Below are 17485 nucleotides of genomic sequence, written 5' to 3' on the forward strand. Positions count from 1 at the left end.
AGGTGCTGCTCTCGTGAACGCATATTCACTTCAGAAGTTCGGAATTCCCCACTATGCCTCAAATTTCACTTGTACCAGCTGAGCTTGCGGGAATGGTGATTGAGACATTGTTATTTGGTATGTCTCATTCGTTCCTGTTGGACTTATGTCATTTGTGCCATACTGAGCGTCGTTTTGCTAGGAATATATCTAGCGACGTTCTTTGCAAGTGTTTACCTTCTATTCTCTCGACGCTTTAGGGGAGGCCATTCGCCTCTCTCCACACTCAAGTCACCCATGGCTATTGCCTGCTTTGTGTTGTTTGTGTCCATCGTAGCTGTGAGTGTATATTTCAAGACATGTTCTCGGGTGCACAGAGTTGAACGTCATATTAGCACTGGATATTAGACATCATCCGGCTGTTTGACGCATTCATATATGACAAGGATGGCAACCCTCTAGCATTTTACGCTCTGCTTTCGGATGGAAAGAATGTGGTGAAGACATTTTTATACATCTTCGAGGCCAGTATCGGCGATAGCATCATGGTAACTGGACTTCTACATTTTGCGGGATTTGCGAACACTTACCACCAATCTCAGGTGTATCGCCTCTATCACGTATGGGGCCGCTCAATCCAACCCTGCGTGTTCCCTGTTTTGACGACTATGCTGACATTTGGTGAGTGGCTCATTAATTTGTCTACTTGGCTAGCTCGTTTTATAATACTATTTCTGTCAGGTGCCGGCATCGGTATATCAGTGCAGTTCTCTCTTCTTTCGCCGGGCGTCGATGTTTTCACTTCTACATGCGGACGGTGGATTACAACCGTCTTCACCGCAACACTATGGTAAGGTTTCCCGAGACGTTATTACTAGTGACGCGTTAATGACCTGCATTTTCCACAGCACAAACTTGTACTGTAGTTGTGCGTACCGCTTGGTACACTTTCCGACGTAAAATTAACTTTTCCGGGCTTCTATACCAAGCCCTCATTACCTACCGCCTACTGAAACAGCACAACACCGTCAGGCAATACAAGGACCCTAACTCCGGTGTACACTTTCCTGTGCGTTGCTTGTTTTCGTCATACTGTAAGTTACACACGCTGATACTGCTACAATTTCAGCGAGTCCTTCAGATTCTAGTTGAGAGTGCAGCTATCTATTCGTGAGTAGTAGTGTTGATATTCTGCATCTACTACGCTGAAAGTAGCCGTAGAGCGGCCACCTTGGTGACATTCGTGTCCTACCTCTCTGGATCAAATCTTCAGTTTCCCTCGCTGGATTCGGTTAGCTTTTCTATCATGTTCTCGTCTCGCTGCCGTGTCAATCGAGCTCTGACATTTGCATGTCATTTATGCAGTCAAGCCCTGTCATAGGTTTCGTCTTCTGCTTGATCATCGTGCGAGTACGGTTCAAAAACACTGGAATCGAGATCACGACCATGCACGAGCGCTCCCGTCCCGCTTTCGCCATGAACCCCGTTGCTGTCAATGTCAACATCTCGCAAGAAACTGAAACGATACAAGACAGGTACAGCGTGCAACAAAAAGCGAACAGGAGCGGAATTCGATTCGAAGACGGGAGTGACGTTAACGACGGTAGTAATGTTTGATACTCTACGCTGTCTACTTTCTGGTCAACTATCTTTTTACTGCTCCTATTTGTTGATGTCCTTCAATATACTGCTCATTCTTTGAAATTCTCCGTCGATCCTTACCATTTTTCATGCACTCTACGATTAAATTTCACCTTCTGCGCGGTCACTTGGTATTTATGACTTCTTTCCTATCGGAATACTATGATGGCGGGAGATGTGTGCTGTTTGCGAAAATTTGTGCTGCTTACACAAGAATCAGTTGCTCTTTTCCACCGGACTGTGTGGCCTCACTTGATACTCAGACTGAACACGCGCGTCAAGATATTCACATATGCAATCATCAATAACAGTTGAACACACTGAAAAAATTCCCGGAAAAGTCTAGTAAAGCCAAAGAAGAAATAAGGCCTCCTACATCAACCTCCTTCATACTGCCTTGCAATTTTCTTTGTCAACTTTCTCTCCTAAATTTGAGGGAGGCTCCTCCGGCGTTTGCCTACTTCTAAGGCTCTTCACGTAAAGTTGCCTGGCCGCAAGATTCAATGCAGCTGCGCCTAGAAGGCAGACCTGAAAGATGGCCAAGATATCAGTATTAGCCACTAGTTTGAACTGTGTCGACAATAGGTATACCGAAGAGAATGTCACCCCTCTCCACCACTTTTGTTCATGACCAAGAATGAGACCACTGATTGGCGATCTGCGAGCGAAAATCCTGTAAGCGTTCCAAGGCTTGACAACGAAACACGAGAGCAGGGATTTACCCTATGAGAGTTGCTATTCCTACGGGAGTGAGGGCCAGTCCGACGCTGACACTGTACCGAGAGAACAAGGACACAACAAACATGAGAATGATGCAGATAGGATGTCAGGAATTTCGAGCATCACCCCATGTTCAATTCCTTGGGAGTCAGTGTTACAACGACCGGAAAAAACATTGATATCGCTGAAGTTAAAAAACCGTGGTTAGCACTACTGCGGTGCACTCAAAGAGTACATAACTTACTGGATCCAAAAAAGAACCCGTAGCTAACTCATCCGCGTTAGTTGCCAAATCTGCATCATGAACTGATTACTGACAATATGCAGAACAATACAAGACCAGCTGGATTTCCGCAGCCGAGCATCGCAAACCCGAGCATTCCTAGAACAAAGGAATATAGCAACCGACTTTAAGGATGAAAAAACTAGCAAGAGGTATACCATTTAATGCAACACAGTATGGGTACATGTTGACTGCACCATACGTGTCTGCGATATGGCTTGGAATGATCCTCCCCGCAGCGCACGATACGCTCAAGATAGTAACAGCGTAGAATGAAAGACCAGACGAGATTCCATGACTATCAGCGAACAGCTGTACATAGAAGCTTGGAAACCATGTCCCTAGGGAGACAACAAATCCTGACAGCACAATAAGAAGGTATGGGGCATTTTTGGCGGAGCGGAGGGATCCGGTTGAGGCTGAAGGTTCCCGTTTCCGGGATACTTTCGAGTCGAGAGACGTTAAGATAAGAATGCACCCAAGAGTAAAACAGCCAAGGGTTATGAATGCACAGATTCTGACGGCCCATGCAAAACCGACCGCGTTATGGATGAGGTTGTTCAAAATGACTGAACAAATGATGCATAACTAACATATATCAGCAATGATCAGAAACAAAGAGAACACATACTGGGGAAAATTGTGGCCCCAAGAGGCGCACTAGACAAAACCAGGCCCTGAATCACGATATAAATAATTCAAGATCTAGCAGTACTCGAGCACTGGACATACCATAGCTAAGCCGGTTTTAACAGGATACAAGTCTCCGACGAGGGAGGATGTGGGCGTGAAGATGAGGCTCAAGCCAAGACCCATCCCTAAGCCTTGAGATAGGAACACCTGCAGACAACATGTAATCAAGAAAGGCACAACGAATCATACGTAGCCGCTTACTTGATAGTAATGATTCTCCTTCGTCAATGAGAGCATGAAGAAGCTGCATAATGCATACATTTTGTCAACAACAAAAGAAAAAGGCCGAAGCAACAACAATTCGAACCTGAAAGTAAATAGCACACATCCTGCCACGACCGTGGAACGAAAATAGCCAGCGTCGTAGCTTCGAATCAAAAAAAAAAAGAGTTAGACTAAGAATGGCATAAATAGGTCAGTTCATTGAGCGGCTCACAGTTTTCCTGAGACAAGTCCGAGGCTCAACTCAAGGAACAGCCCGACAGACCCGATCCAGCTGATATCCGAAGCAGTCGAGTGGGACAGCCATGTGGTAGCATAAAAGTCTTGAAAGACACCGAAGGATTGAATCTAGCAAACCTGGTTAGCAGGCATAAACAGGAGTCGAAAACGCTACTACCAAGCCGACTGCGCAGAACTGGAGGAGAAAGGCTCCCGCAAGAATACGCCTGTCTTTCCATGAACTCCTCGGTTTGTTGGGTACGTCAGATGGCCTGGATGCCGGAAGAGAGTCGTTGTCTGTAGTGGCAGGCTCGAGTGCAGACATAGTATCACTGGCAGAGGCCAAGACAGCCTTCGGAAGACGTCTCTCTTAAGAATGTGGGCACGCCGATGTCGGACGATACGGGCCATTGCCACATCGAGACTTTAGCTCCCAAGAGATAATCGGCAGAAGAAAACCTGGAAACGGGAAGCCGAGTACTGATACGGAGGTAGAGGGATCATCGAGAAGGTGTCCAGAAGCTGCCTTCCAAAAGTAGTGAGCTGGAAAATATACCAAAATGACAAACGGCGTGGCCATGGGAAGACTTCCAGACATGCCATGCGGACGGATCCATCCATCGTTATAGCCTGGCCGTTGCTGGACGTCAAACGTTCAAGCTTTCGAAACGCAACTGTGAGGACACTTCTCCATAGTACCCTCCTCCCCCATTCGACGCCACGTTGCTATCCGCTCTCGCTGACCATCTCCTCACTCCTTATGTATATAGCCAGATATAGCCTGGGTGGTCTGACTGAAATCGAGAAGAACGATGTGGTAAAACCAAGGCGGGACAGGGGAAAGATGTGACGCATGTAGATGGACGAAACAAGGATCATGCCCTCGCGCAAGGGAGAATCCAAGCCTTCGGCTTCCTTTGTGATTTGCCGCGGATTTCCCTTGGCCAGTGTCCCGAGCAAGCATTACCAGAAGAGGCAGTACGTAATCCAAAAATAACTTAACTGAGGATACGTCTCCACGGACATAATTCTTCGCTTTTGCTTCCACTTGTTCCTCTTCGGGTAGCCTACTTATTAGAAATGTCAGCAGAGTAGACCGTATCTGCAACCGTTTAAAACGGGTTTAAAACTGCGATCGGGCCAATCGTCACGTCCCGTTGGGCCTTAGCGAGCTTTAGCGAGGTCAAAAATTCACTCGCAGATACGGTCTAGTTCTGTTGGAATATGTACGATGCGCCACAGTCACGTGGCCAGAATAGTGTATGGCTCAATGCCGTAAAATACAGCTTGTTGGCTTCCACCATCCTGTCTGGGCACGTTAGTCCCCTAAGGGCCTCAGGGCACGGCTACGGTATCCAACAAGTCCCAAGTTCCATCACGCGAACCGGATTCGACACGGCAGTCGGCAGTAGCGAAAGCTTTTCAGCCTTCGCTAAGCGCTGAATCGACTCTCGATAGACACCCAGATGCGGAAAGGGCTGAGGGAAAGGTCATGGGGAATCCCCGGCATCCTTTCTTCCTTCCGAGCGTTGTGTAAATGCTGTGACGAGCACTGATGGGCGCTTTTTCTCCCGTTCTATTCTTCATCGCTGTGGGAGTGAAGTTCAGATTAAGTACTGTCCTCTCGGGGTCTCGACTACCAGCTTCCATTCTCATTGGGATCATGATTCAAGTCGGTCTATATTTCTCGTTGGAGGTACACTCGGACTATCCTCGAGTGCGCCTCGCCTAGCAACGCAATGCAAATCCCTCGCCCTCGAGTGTCTTTTCCGACCCTCCAGATTCCACCACTTCCCAAGACTCAAGCTTTGTCTAGCACAACATTCAAGCCCCCGCCTCTCGATGGATCCTTGTCCCTTCCCGAGATTTATGACTGGCACTATACTCATACCCCATCTCATCCTATCTTCGTTTATCCTGACGGTCTCGGTGGCGTGAAAACAGTACTCTGGCCTGAGGCTGTACGCGCCGTACATACTGGTGCTCGGATCGTCCAGGCTAAGCTTGGAATCTCCACCCCAAGCTCCGAAAGACATCCTGTCGTTGCCATATTTGCATCTTCTGGTATGCACTTCGCCCTTACATTTGACTCGGTTTGCCTAACCACTGGTTTGCAGATACGATCACGTATTTCACCGTCATAGCAGCAATTTGTCGCGCCGGATGTGCTGCTTTCCTCGTCTCGCCTCGCAACTCCTCGACCGCTGTGGCCCATCTTCTAGCTCAAACCGACACCAAACATATTCTGGTCGGGCACGAAACTGCTCTTCGGAATACTCTGGAGACAGCTCTTAAGATTATGCATGAAGAACGGCTCGTGTCGGTTCTTCCCCAATTCTCCCATATTCCCACGTATGCGGACATGTACCTTGAAGATGATGGACAGTTTGAGCTTCTACCACCATTTCATCCTACCTTAGATTCCTTGGCTGTTGTTCTCCATTCTTCAGGTCTGCCGTATTCTGTTTGAGCTCATTTCTCGTTCTTCATCTCAAACACAACATCCTAGGCTCTACGGCTTTCCCAAAGCCAATTCCCTGGTCGCACATATCCCTGATGCAAATTGGTTACGTTCCTTGTGAGTACAAACATTAGGAGGACTTTCGAGGATTCATACTAATGTGTTTTCAGATTTCGGCGAGAAAGACATGACGGGTGTCAGATTTTCTTGTCATGTTAGTTTCCCATTTTCTTTCTTTATGCCAGCTACGCTGATTCAAGGTCTTCCTATGCCATATAGGCTATGCCGATGTACCACGGGATGGGGATGATGCAGACTGGATGGACGGTACTAGGTCCCTCCTTATTTGCGACGTTCACGTCTGATCCCTGACCAATTCCTTTCCTTTCAGGCCACTGCAGGTTTGACTCTTACCGCAGCGAAACCACAAACTCCCGCATTAGCGGCTACGCCTGAAAACGTCTTTTCTGGGTTGGTGGAAACTCAAAGTGATATTGTGTTCTGCGTGCCCAGTTTCATCGAGGTAAGGGTCGACCGTACACTACTGTTTTCGCTTCCTTGACGCTTTGTAGAATTGGGCCCAAAATCCAGCATACGTTTCCAGGCTGACACAGACAGATGGTCTCGTACGTCCGCAGTCGCCTTAGTTGCTTCTGAGTCCACGAGGCTCATGCGCACGTCAAAAACAGCTCTTTGGGGGCGGACCACTGAACAAGAAGGTTGGCGACGCCCTCACTAGAGAAGGCATCTCGATCTATATCCTATATGGCTGGTGTGTACTTTTAATTGGTGACTTCCTGGCCTTCATTGACCTGATGCGAACCTCAGCTCTGAAATAGGGATCATGAGTCCGATTCTGCCTCGTTAGTCCTATTTTCCTATAATTGGTCTGGCATGAACTTATCGGTGGTCCAGTGTCCTCAAGCTTGGACTGGGAATATTTTGAGCTGTCATCGCAAATGAAAGGAGTGTACGTTCCGAATGGGTTCGGGCAGGCAGAGCTTGCCATCGTGGTAAGGAGAACTTCTTTCCCTCATCTCATCAGTTTGCTTCATCGTGCGATTCGTAGCCAAACCCGTATGAAATGCCTTGTGTGATCAATGGTACGGTCGGAGGCGAGGATTGCTATTATACTAGCGACCTATTCAGTCCCCATCCAACGAAACCCGGCTATTGGAAAGTTTTTGGCCGGTGTGATGATCAAATTATGCATAACACGGGAGAAAAGGTATGCAATACTTCACAGTGCTTGCCATGCTCAAATACTCAACGGCATCCTTTTGTCCGTAGACGAACCCTGGCCCACTAGGTCATCGCACGGTCACATTTTTTCGTCCTCGAATTGAAGCTGATCTCTTGCCATTTACTCAACAGAGAATATCCTGAATCAAGACCCTCGAGTACTCTCTTCGGTGATGTTTGGAACAGGGCGCTTCAACGCGGGCGTCATCATCGACCCTCGGCCAGAATACAAGTTCGACCCTAATGACACCGAGAAACTCAGTCAGTTTCGGACAGATATTTGGCGCGTACCATACCTTTGGTGCATGTATATCATGGTTGTTCAGATGCTCAACGATGTCTTACCTTCAGGCCGTCTGTCACCCGTTTGAACGAGTATGCCCCGCAACATTCACGTTTGTTCAAGGAGGTATACTTCTCCAGCCAGCCGTGTGGTAATTGACAAGGCCTGACGTCTTTACCACTGTCTGTACAGATGATTGTCGTGGCCTCCCCGGACAAGCCGTTACAGTACACTGCCAAAAATACGGCGCGAAGGCAAGTCATTATAAAGGAATATGAAGCCGAGATCGAAGCGCTGTATCGTACTGTTGAGGAGACCACGCAAACCCAGATAGGCTCGCCAACCAAATGGAGCCTCTCGTCAATTCGTTTGTTCGTGCGCAACGTTGTCAAGAACGTTATTCAGTACAAGCAACTAGCCGACGACCAAGATTTCTTCCAGTATGGGTGCGATAGGTTCGTATGGTAACGATGCTCGGTCACGCATACTGAGCTAACCTACATGTATACAGTTTACAGGCCACTTGGATTCGCAACACGCTCTTCAGATGCCTCCGTGACGCTGCCTCCGTCAATACGAACCTCGTGTCTCATAGCATCGTTTACGAACACCCGACAATCGAAAGCCTTGCATCACACGTCTTTCACATCGGCAGCCGTTCCTCCGCTCACACTGCGTCTATGACACCCGAAGCAAAGCTTCGAGATATGGACGATATGGTGAAAAAATACACTCAGGGCTTGCAAGTTGCTACCCCTGTGCCGAGTACAAAGGAGGCTATGCCGGAGAAGGACGTTCTCCTCGTAACCGGTACGACCGGAGCTCTGGGTGCAGCTTTTTTGGCCCAGCTCGTTGGCACTCACTCTGTCTCTCGCGTCTACGCCGTAAACCGTCGGGTTCATGGCTCACTCTCGTTGGGAGAGAGACAGCTCAAGGCATTCGAGAAGCAGGGGTTACCCTGTGGTATCCAGTCAGAAAAGCTTGTGCTGATAGAGACAAATATGGACGAGGCTGACCTGGGTTTGACTTCCGCGCTGTTGGATCAGGTCAGTCAGAGGGTCATTTTATCCAGTGATCTTATACACTAACCTACCTTGCAGATTCGTGCGTCGGTGACACACATTGTGCATATTGGTTTGTGTGTTTTTCTCCCTTTTTCTCTACTTCTCGCTGACGGTTTTGGACATAGCTTGGCGTGTAGATTTCAACCTGAGTCTGTCCTCTTTCGAGGCGAACGTGCGGACCGTCCGGATGCTAGTAGACCTGGCGCTGTCGTCCACTCTTCCTGTCCTCCCTCGCCTCACTTTCACCAGCACTATTGGTGTTTTACGTAGTGAGTTCTATCCTCAACACGCTATGCTCCTTCCTAAAACGTTTGCTTGCTTCAGATGTCGCTGGGACGGGACCTGTACCAGAGGATTTCACAGATAGCTCATCGGCCATCGGAAGTGGGTACAGCCAGTCGAAATGGGTATCGGAGGCGATCCTTCACAGAGTCAGTCAAGAAACTCGTCTGCGGCCGATAATCGTCCGCGTCGGTCAGATCAGCGGTGCCATGAACGGGTATTGGAACGAAACCGACTGGGTCCCTTCCATGATCAAGTCCGGCCGCACACTGGGATGTTTTCCCCAGATGAGCCAGGTTAGTCCATCCGACATTCCCTCTCTTCCTGATATGGGTACTGATTCCCTGCTAATAAGGTCATAACGTGGATCCCTCTGGACGAGGCAGCTCGTGTCCTAGTTGAAATGTGTAACGCGGACAGCCCTATCTTACATCTCGTACATCCCAACCCCGTCGGCTGGTCGGTTGTTGCAGATGCTGTCTCTAAGGTGTTGGACACGCCACTGGTCACATACCAAGAGTGGCTTGCGCTGCTTCAGGCTCGCGCTCATCTTAGCGAAGACACTGACTCTGGGTTGCCCGCAGCGAAGATCCTCCCCTTCTTTCAAGCGGACAATCTTGATATCACAGTGGAGGTCATGGGTTTCCCAAACCTTGATATCACAGCTGCGTGCAAGGCTTCACCGACGTTGAGCTCACGAACGGTGAGAGTCATTGATTCGGAGGATGTGGTGCGGTGGATAGAGAACTGGAGGCGGAGAGGTTTTTTGGCTTGAGGTATGGTGGTGATCGATGGCTCAGAGGGTGGTGAATCTTGTAATTACCCGAGATTGGTACATATATTTCGCTTAGTATGCTGTCGCCGATATTCCTGACTTTCAGATGTAAATCGTACTCGTAGAGGCTTGCGTTGGAGTGGCTGTCGTTTTCTAACTTCTAAGTACCTAGATAGTATTTTTTTTTGGCTGTTTTATTTTGTACAATGTACTCGTCTCAGATACACAGTCACATTGAGCCAAAGCCTGAACGAATCGGAATGAGCAAGGACTGGTGTACCTTTTTTTTCGCAAAGTCGAGCAGGCCATGCGTGCCAGCTGGCAGCAGGCTCTGAAACTTTGTGCTCCAATTCGAACGCCGCTTCATTGCCGACCAAGCTTGCACGCCGGCGGCGGCCGGCTACTTGACTGTGCTGAGTGCCGGACTGTGGCACGCCTCTTGCTGCCCCTCCTTGTATCCTCCTTGTATTCGACCTCCTCTTATACATTCGCTGTATCTACAGCATCAGACATGAGCGCGTCACCACTGCCAACTAAAGCGGCCGCGAGGAACTCTCTTCTCGTCTCATACCTAGCCCAACTCAACACACATCCTTTACGAACAAAGTGCGTTACTCTCGGTGCGTTGAAAGCTCGTGGGGTAGCACGGCGCGTATCGTGAATGTCCTCTAACTGACACGAATCTTCCTCTAGGTGTACTCACGTTCTTGCAAGAGGTGCTAGCCACTCATTTGGCTGGTGTCCCCGTACGCAATCCTCCTAAAGACGCACCTAGTTATCGTCATGCTCTTGCCCAGGCAAAGGTCGAGCAGAAGGCATTCACGATGGCTCTCTACGGCATGTTTCAATTTCTAATTACAGCGAAGCACACCCGAATATTTACGTTAGCCGATACTACGTCTTCAGGTGGTCTCGTCTCTGCCCCGCTCGGTCACGTTCTCGTAGGTACATTGCAGAAGGCATTCGCAGGTAGGACAGGGAAGTGGGCAAAGTTCGGGCAGATTCTTGCGAGCAATTTGTTGGTAGCGCCTATACAGACTGTCGGTGAGTCCACAATAGTCTTCATTATTATATATATCCTGTTAACCGGAGAGCTTGACTACTCAGTGTACCTCGCATGCATGGCTGTGATCAACGGCGGGAGGACGGTTGACGTTGTTGTCAAGACCGTTAAAGGCGGATTCATGGCTGTCATCAGGGTATTTATCTCGGATTCACTCGTGGCCACCTGGGCGCTGACATGCTTCCAAAGGTGATGTGGATTAGTAGCCCGTTGTCCATGCTGTTTGCACAGAGATTCCTCGCTCCTGAGGTGCGTCGCAACGTCTAGGCCGTCTTTCGTTCCGCTGATTGCAGGCCTTCCTTTCCAGCTCTGGGTGCCCTTCTTCAACTTGGTTGGATTCACTATGGGAGTAGGTGGTGCTGTGTATCTACGTCTTCGATGTGGCGACTGACTTCAGATACAATCCTCATAGACATACTTCAACACCCGGGTAAAACAACTTCGCCTCGCTGCGGAAAAGAAGGCCAAGAAGGAGAAAGAAGATAGGAAGACGCAGTGAGCGATGTGTCACGTATTTATTCTCAATACCCTCTTGTATCAGCAGTGGCGTTATACTGTAAACGGAGAGCCTAGTCTTGCTATGCTATATTATTTTATGCGGCCTGAAACGAGATGGTATTGCACGCACCTTAGACGTCTTCCCAGTCCTCAACACGGACGATGTCCCCGACGTGGATCACACCAGAACCGGCTGGTACTGCATTGCATCCGAAACATGAATTGCTGGTATTGGGTGGGGCCAAGCCCTTCCGGAACTGCAGCATCGGTTTGGAAGGGATAGCCATGTTGCGGACACCAGAGGCTGGGTCGACTGAAAACAATCGTACTCTGAACACCTTCAGTCACAGGGGACAGAGACGGCCAGACTTACTATTTGGTAGCTGTCAACCGTTATCAGTGACCCTTGCCGTACAAAAAGGGCTCATCACGGAATACGCACCATACAACGGGTACATTTCGAAACTAACGAGAAGGCACCGTCGTTCTCTGAGTCTTCTGACCCAGCTGGTGAGATATGGATGTGTCGCCAGAAATCCTCTGCGAATGGGACACCGGATCCCTTGAACACGATATTTGGCCTATACCTGCATTTCTTGTAAGTGAAAAGGGTTGAGGCGGGTAGGCAGGCAGACAGGGAACGAACCGTTCTATTACAAGCGAGTCGATATCCCAGTTGACCAACTCTTCCTTGGTCTGTTCTTTACACCATGCTTTTGCTAAAGCTTTCACACCCATGAAACTCTCCTCGCTCGCTACCAAGAGTGGGTAGCCATCATGGTAGTCAACAGTCGCTTCCAGATCAGGAAAGGCTACAGTAGGAGGCGCAGGTCGCGGCCGAGGACCCTTATACAGTAGATGTACTTCGCGGCCCATGTAGCGACTGAGGATGGTAGAGCATAGCGTAGGATCACCGGACGGCTGACACGGTTGGGTGATGTAGCCGTCAATTTCCTTGAAACTGTGGACTGTACAGTCATCAATGCTAGTAGTGAGAATGTTATGAGCCAGACACCATTCGCGGGAAAAGCTGAGAAATGGTACTCACATATCCCAATCCTGCAGAATCTCGGGTGTAGGGTTGAGCGGTATCGAGAATGTTTCGCAACCTGACTCAGGAGGAAATGAGACTTCGAGCCGGCCACCAGAGGGGTCAGAGGGATCTTCAATGATTCGTGGTGTTATGAGTACCATCTATGACACGAGGACAGTCAAAGGGATGTCCACGTGAGTTGAACATTCAACAGCAGCGGTATTACAAACGTGTTACCTTGGGAATCGCTCTCGCAGTCATGATACCGTGGTTCTTAGCATCGAGAATACACCACCTGCGATCATTCTATCTCACGGGAAAGAGACTAGCACAGGTGAGCGGCAGATCTCGTGGAAAATGACGCTACTGACCTCCAGTCCAATAGGTGTGTATCTAGCTGAAGCTACGCTGGTTCCACGACAACTCTGTCTCAATCAGCAAAGAACGAGGGCGATACACCGAAGCAGACTGTTACCTTGATAGGGTGGATCAAAAGTTTAGAAACCTTGACCACTCCTTCATCCAGTTTGTCCTGCACGGCGGCCTGATTCTTGAGGGTAAACACATACTCTTGGTCCGTAGTTGGCTCGACCAATCCATGGTCACTTTCTGCGACTGAGGACGAGTAAACAAGATTCCTTCGGTGATAAGTAGTTGCGTCAGTTGATCATGGGAATTCATCTGTCCCCCAACTCACTGTACGAAGGAAAGCATCATAGAAGCCATGGCGCGGATTGATGGGTGAGGGGACAAGACGACTGGGGTGTCTTATATCCGCTTGAGAGTATAAACGTATGAAGATTGCTCAACGTGTTGGCCCCGGTTCTATCGGAAATGACATACACATATCAAGCGAGCGAACTCCCACAATGAGTCAAAAAAGTCAGAGACGGGTGGTTGACGGGTGGCCGCGGTGTGCATGTTGTGTGGCACGAATTTCCTCGACGCTTTGATTCCCACGCTCGTGATCCAGTACGTAATGTGGTAAAAGTGTGTCAGGCCCAAGTCAGGTCGTGTGGCGAGCGCAGTTCCTGCATCCCCTTCCGCGCTCTCATACTTACACACGACTTGTTCTCCGTAGTCTTCTTTTATGCATCTCAGGCTTTAGTCGCACCACTCACCACGCTCACTGCCATGGAGTCAGACTCTAGCTCGAGCTCAATTCGTAGTCCTGATCATCCACTGGTGGAATCGGACGCCAAGTCCCCTGACATGGGCGAATTAGAATACGGCTCAACCTCTCCCGAACCCCGCAATGCCTGGTACACACGAGTGCGAAACCGTGCTGCTGACAAGTACCCTGGCACATACGGCAGAGCACTTCAATGGTACAGGTGGACTCTGGGACCAAGGCCTAAGGTTGATCTACCAGGTGCGCCTGTCTCGTCACAAATACACTAGCAGGCCACCGACCAAGAAATGCAAACCAGATCCTGTACCATTGTTGGATAGGGATGTAGAGCTGAAGAACAAGACCATCACACTCCGCGTCGAATCTCAGTTCATGAGAATCTCTCGTCGACTCACCTCGCCATGGCTTTTCCTCTTCCTCGCCGTTGCGTACATCATCGGCCTCTCCTTCTTTTCCCGTGCCAACTCGTTCATGACACCTAGTGACTCTTGGATCGGCTGTACCTCGACGTTTTGGCTTGCGAACGACGGATGTGGTCTTGACGGCGCGAGCTGTGCTCCGTTCGACGACTCTACGGTTGACTTCCGTTGCCCGGCCCAGTGTGCCTCGGTCGTTCTTCAGAACCCGCGGACGGTGGGAAACGAACAGACGGAGTGGGTGCCATTGATCGTGGGTGGTGGGGATGACAACTGGACATATCGGGGAGATACATTCATCTGTGCGGCTGCACTCCAAGCGTCAGTTCTCTTTCAGTCAGCATTCTCAGTCTGGTATGCTGATCCGTCACCAACAGCGGCCTCTATGACGACTCCGTTGGAGGGTGTGGGACCGTCAGCCTCCTCGGAAACTTCACGGACTTCCTCCCACGCGTAGCCAATGGACTCACATCCATCCGGTTTCCTACCATCTTCCCCCTCTCGTACCGCGTCACCCCGTCTTCTGCTCTAACACAATGCAGCGATCTGCGCAACGATGCACTGGCCCTGAACGTCATAGTCACCGCGATAATCTTCATGGTTCTTCGCCCCAGACCCATCATCTTGTTTTGGTGTTTGGTTTGTATTGGCTTCTGGCACGTTACGCTCTTTTCGCAACCTCGGACAAACCCCCCAGACCTCGCGGACGCATTTGGGACGTTCCTGCCCACCTTGTTCATCTGCTATGCGTTCTGGCGCATGGCGATCCGGCATGTTTTACCTGTCTTCTCAAAGACAATGCCAATAGAGGGTGGAATATGGTTCCTTGGACCATATTGGGGTATGTTCCTCGCCCTCGACGTCCTTTCTGATATTAACACACACGTTCCATAGTGACCATCCTGACGAATCTCACTACTGACAAGATTCCCATTGATCGACTGACGGCGGCGGATATCAAAGCTCAGCCAGGCGGGCTCACTGCCCTGATCATCATAATAATCGTCCTCATTTTCATCGTCGTCAACCAAATCCGAGTGATTCGCAAGACAGGTTGGCTGCCGCATTACTTGCGCTGGTACATCTTTGGTGGCCTCACCGTCCTCGTTCTGGCATTCCTACCCACTTTGAACCTGCGCATCCATCACTATGTCCTTGCTATGGCTCTCATCCCGGGAACCGCCTTCCCAACGAGACTGTCGGCGATATACCAAGGCTTCCTCCTGGGTATGTTCCTGAATGGAGCAGCTGCCTGGGGTTTCGACTCTATCCTACAAACCGCGGCGCAGGTAAGGCTCACATTAGCTGTCTCCTCTCACGAAGTACTGATGCTTTATATATCATCGTCAGCTCCAGCGAGACGCCGCGTCGGGTAGTGCTCTCCCCTCGTTCCTCACCAATTCCACAACGTACAATGCATCTGTCCCTCTACAAAACCAGACCATTTTCTGGGATGCGTTGCCCAGCGGGGATGATTGGGACGGTTTCGAGCTTCTGGTGGACGACGTTGAGCGATACGTCGGAACGGCACTCAATTTCTCGCTATCGTCACTAGCAGATGGCATCCCGCACTTCTTCAGGCTTGCCGTGCGTCCTTCTCTCTCCCTACTTCTATATGCCCATCATGGTCGAGGCTGATCATCTGGGGCTTTCACAGCTCACGAACGGTGGAAGTGCTGGTGACTTCACGATGGCTGCTACTCTTTGGCCGAATGGGACATGGGTGGACCCGCTCTCTGGCCCTTCGTGATCGAGTCTCGACCAGCTGCATACAATCGCAGTACACGGAGGTATTGTGGTGGAGGGTATCGTTATCTGATGCTTGGATTGTTTTACGTGGTATGGACTCGATATGGACATCTGTGTATTCCTGTGGCTATTTTCCTGTCGGTGTTTAGCTCTAATAGTGTTTTTGGATTGGACGCATGAAGATCTCGTGGCGGCGCAATGTGACTGAGCCGGAGCATATGTTTGGGAGAGTTGCTGTGCAGTGAGCCAGAGGATTTCTGGGTGGTAATACGCGAAATTAACCGTACAATCGTATCAGTGAAGATTAGACCATAGACGCCTTGACCGTCCAAGATGCAGACGCAATATCTGGGACCGATAATATCTGAGACACATCTCCCTGAGATCTAAGATAAGATCAAGGAGAGATAATCCGCCGCCAATCACGTGTGGTGTCATTTTCATGTCCGCTTCCGGCGCTTGCCACTCAATTGCCACTAATTCCCAGAAAGCTCTCAAGCGTATAAAGCCATGTCCGGGTCTTCTCTTCCCTCAACCCAAGAGCGGCTCACTCTCTCGCTAAAGCCCTAGGGCCCCTTCTTCTCGACACCCACATCCATCTGGCTCTCTGCTTGTCTCTTGTCGACACACAACTATGCCTGCGAGCGCGTACAAACGTGCTGCAAAGCCCAAGCTGGCTAATCCATTTCGTGCGTTCACTTGTGGTCCTGCTCAGTAGGAGACGCTTCCCTGACAAATCGAAACAGATTTCACGATATCGCTCGGCGTGAATTTATATTCATGCGATGTCTGCCACGATGTTGAGAACATGCCGATACGCAAAGCCATCGAGCACGAAGCAACCGAAGCTCATCGTGCCTCCGTTCGCGAGTATGACCAACGTCGACCCCCTTCCCCCGAGTATCTTCCACCCATCTATCGTTTTGAGGACATTGTCATCAAGGGAGCCCCGACGACCGGATGGGTCGACGCCCAGCCAGAGCGCGTTATGCACTGGCAACGGGGGCTCGTCGGCGAACAGCACGAGACCATGGAAGACGTATTAACACGGATTGAAGAGCTCAATCGCGCGAACGATCCCTGGAATGTAGGTGATGGGTGGGGGGATGCGGGCTGGGAGCAACCCGAGCCAGAGGTGGTGGGGGACGGTAATGAGTGGGACAACCCGCCCGATGCTCAGGCTTGGGGGTGGACGAATGACTTGGGTGTGCAGGGGAATGGTTGGGACTTGCCTCCCGACGATAAGGCTTGGGAGACCGACGCCAAGGATGATGGTGGATGGGTAGAGACCAAGGGGAACGCGTGGGGCAAGAAGCGTAGTGGGTGGGGCGTACCTCCTGACGAAGACGGATGGGCGGCCGTCCCGAAAGCGAAGGGTTGGAATACACCACCGAGCGGTGCATCGTCGAAGTCTGAGAGGGTGTGGGGTAAGCGGCGCCGGGGAGGTCACACTGGAAAGGTGGCACGTCCGAAGGGTGTCAACTCTGGAGGAGGATCGGGAAACAGAGGTGACGCCTCGTTCGTGGATGAGTTTGCGCGGGCTCGTGCTATAGATCAGTCTCAGAAGGAGAAGATGAGGAACTTCTATGAGGTTTGCCGGTTCTCTCCTCCATTACTTTGACCAGTATGCTAATTGTATTTGTGTATACGTAGATGCCCGCAGAACAGAAGGCGAAACAGATTGAGAACCTCGCTCGTCGACTTGGCAGGACTCGTGCTTGATTATTCCC

General features: G+C 50.2%; 7 protein-coding genes across 7 annotated transcripts; 5 read left to right on the top strand and 2 right to left on the bottom strand.

Annotated features, from left to right (window-relative positions):
* Positions 1-53: 53 nt before the first annotated feature.
* STEHIDRAFT_151501 (uncharacterized protein) lies at positions 54-1596 on the top strand (the record flags this gene model as incomplete). Its single annotated transcript, XM_007298635.1, has 10 exons — positions 54-117; positions 182-318; positions 375-527; positions 582-660; positions 721-829; positions 888-907; positions 969-1048; positions 1109-1149; positions 1201-1270; positions 1345-1596. 10 exons carry the CDS (start codon positions 54-56, stop codon positions 1594-1596), a joined length of 1005 nt encoding a protein of 334 aa, XP_007298697.1.
* A 411-nt stretch (positions 1597-2007) lies between these two features.
* STEHIDRAFT_88939 (MFS general substrate transporter) lies at positions 2008-4538 on the bottom strand (the record flags this gene model as incomplete). Its single annotated transcript, XM_007298197.1, has 13 exons — positions 4314-4538; positions 3936-4237; positions 3753-3886; positions 3624-3683; positions 3518-3560; positions 3356-3463; positions 3255-3300; positions 2782-3192; positions 2659-2722; positions 2585-2607; positions 2467-2524; positions 2343-2393; positions 2008-2278 (listed from the first exon to the last, which is right to left on the bottom strand). Exons 2-13 carry the CDS (start codon positions 4080-4082, stop codon positions 2008-2010), a joined length of 1416 nt encoding a protein of 471 aa, XP_007298259.1. The 5' UTR covers positions 4083-4237; positions 4314-4538.
* Positions 4539-5496: 958 nt separating this feature from the next.
* Positions 5497-10007, top strand: STEHIDRAFT_164500 (acetyl-CoA synthetase-like protein; the record flags this gene model as incomplete). The annotated part of the gene is made up of 20 exons (XM_007298636.1): positions 5497-5821; positions 5875-6207; positions 6267-6335; positions 6389-6432; positions 6498-6545; positions 6610-6741; positions 6791-6844; positions 6908-6990; positions 7047-7081; positions 7134-7231; positions 7288-7446; positions 7509-7527; positions 7593-7743; positions 7812-7869; positions 7936-8198; positions 8255-8789; positions 8844-8877; positions 8933-9076; positions 9132-9385; positions 9445-10007. 20 exons carry the CDS (start codon positions 5497-5499, stop codon positions 9862-9864), a joined length of 3258 nt encoding a protein of 1085 aa, XP_007298698.1. The 3' UTR covers positions 9865-10007.
* A 368-nt stretch (positions 10008-10375) lies between these two features.
* STEHIDRAFT_143598 (uncharacterized protein) lies at positions 10376-11507 on the top strand (the record flags this gene model as incomplete). Its single annotated transcript, XM_007298637.1, has 7 exons — positions 10376-10484; positions 10558-10701; positions 10771-10908; positions 10972-11063; positions 11117-11176; positions 11235-11276; positions 11340-11507. 7 exons carry the CDS (start codon positions 10376-10378, stop codon positions 11424-11426), a joined length of 672 nt encoding a protein of 223 aa, XP_007298699.1. The 3' UTR covers positions 11427-11507.
* Positions 11508-11556: 49 nt separating this feature from the next.
* Positions 11557-13184, bottom strand: STEHIDRAFT_151505 (uncharacterized protein; the record flags this gene model as incomplete). Its single annotated transcript, XM_007298638.1, has 9 exons — positions 11557-11738; positions 11799-11808; positions 11868-12012; positions 12072-12410; positions 12474-12619; positions 12696-12764; positions 12830-12883; positions 12934-13096; positions 13156-13184. The coding sequence occupies 9 exons, from the start codon at positions 13182-13184 to the stop codon at positions 11557-11559; spliced, it is 1137 nt and encodes a 378-aa protein (XP_007298700.1).
* Positions 13185-13501: 317 nt separating this feature from the next.
* STEHIDRAFT_136162 (uncharacterized protein) lies at positions 13502-16063 on the top strand. The gene is made up of 6 exons (XM_007298639.1): positions 13502-13830; positions 13889-14327; positions 14384-14847; positions 14901-15295; positions 15357-15593; positions 15664-16063. Exons 1-6 carry the CDS (start codon positions 13593-13595, stop codon positions 15754-15756), a joined length of 1866 nt encoding a protein of 621 aa, XP_007298701.1. The 5' UTR covers positions 13502-13592; the 3' UTR covers positions 15757-16063.
* A 237-nt stretch (positions 16064-16300) lies between these two features.
* STEHIDRAFT_136163 (uncharacterized protein) lies at positions 16301-17477 on the top strand (the record flags this gene model as incomplete). The annotated part of the gene is made up of 3 exons (XM_007298640.1): positions 16301-16444; positions 16502-17346; positions 17409-17477. Exons 1-3 carry the CDS (start codon positions 16390-16392, stop codon positions 17475-17477), a joined length of 969 nt encoding a protein of 322 aa, XP_007298702.1. The 5' UTR covers positions 16301-16389.
* Between the last annotated feature and the right edge of the window lie 8 nt (positions 17478-17485).

Source organism: Stereum hirsutum (genome assembly GCF_000264905.1).
Source record: "Stereum hirsutum FP-91666 SS1 unplaced genomic scaffold STEHIscaffold_1, whole genome shotgun sequence".
In the NCBI taxonomy this organism is placed as follows: domain Eukaryota; kingdom Fungi; phylum Basidiomycota; class Agaricomycetes; order Russulales; family Stereaceae; genus Stereum; species Stereum hirsutum.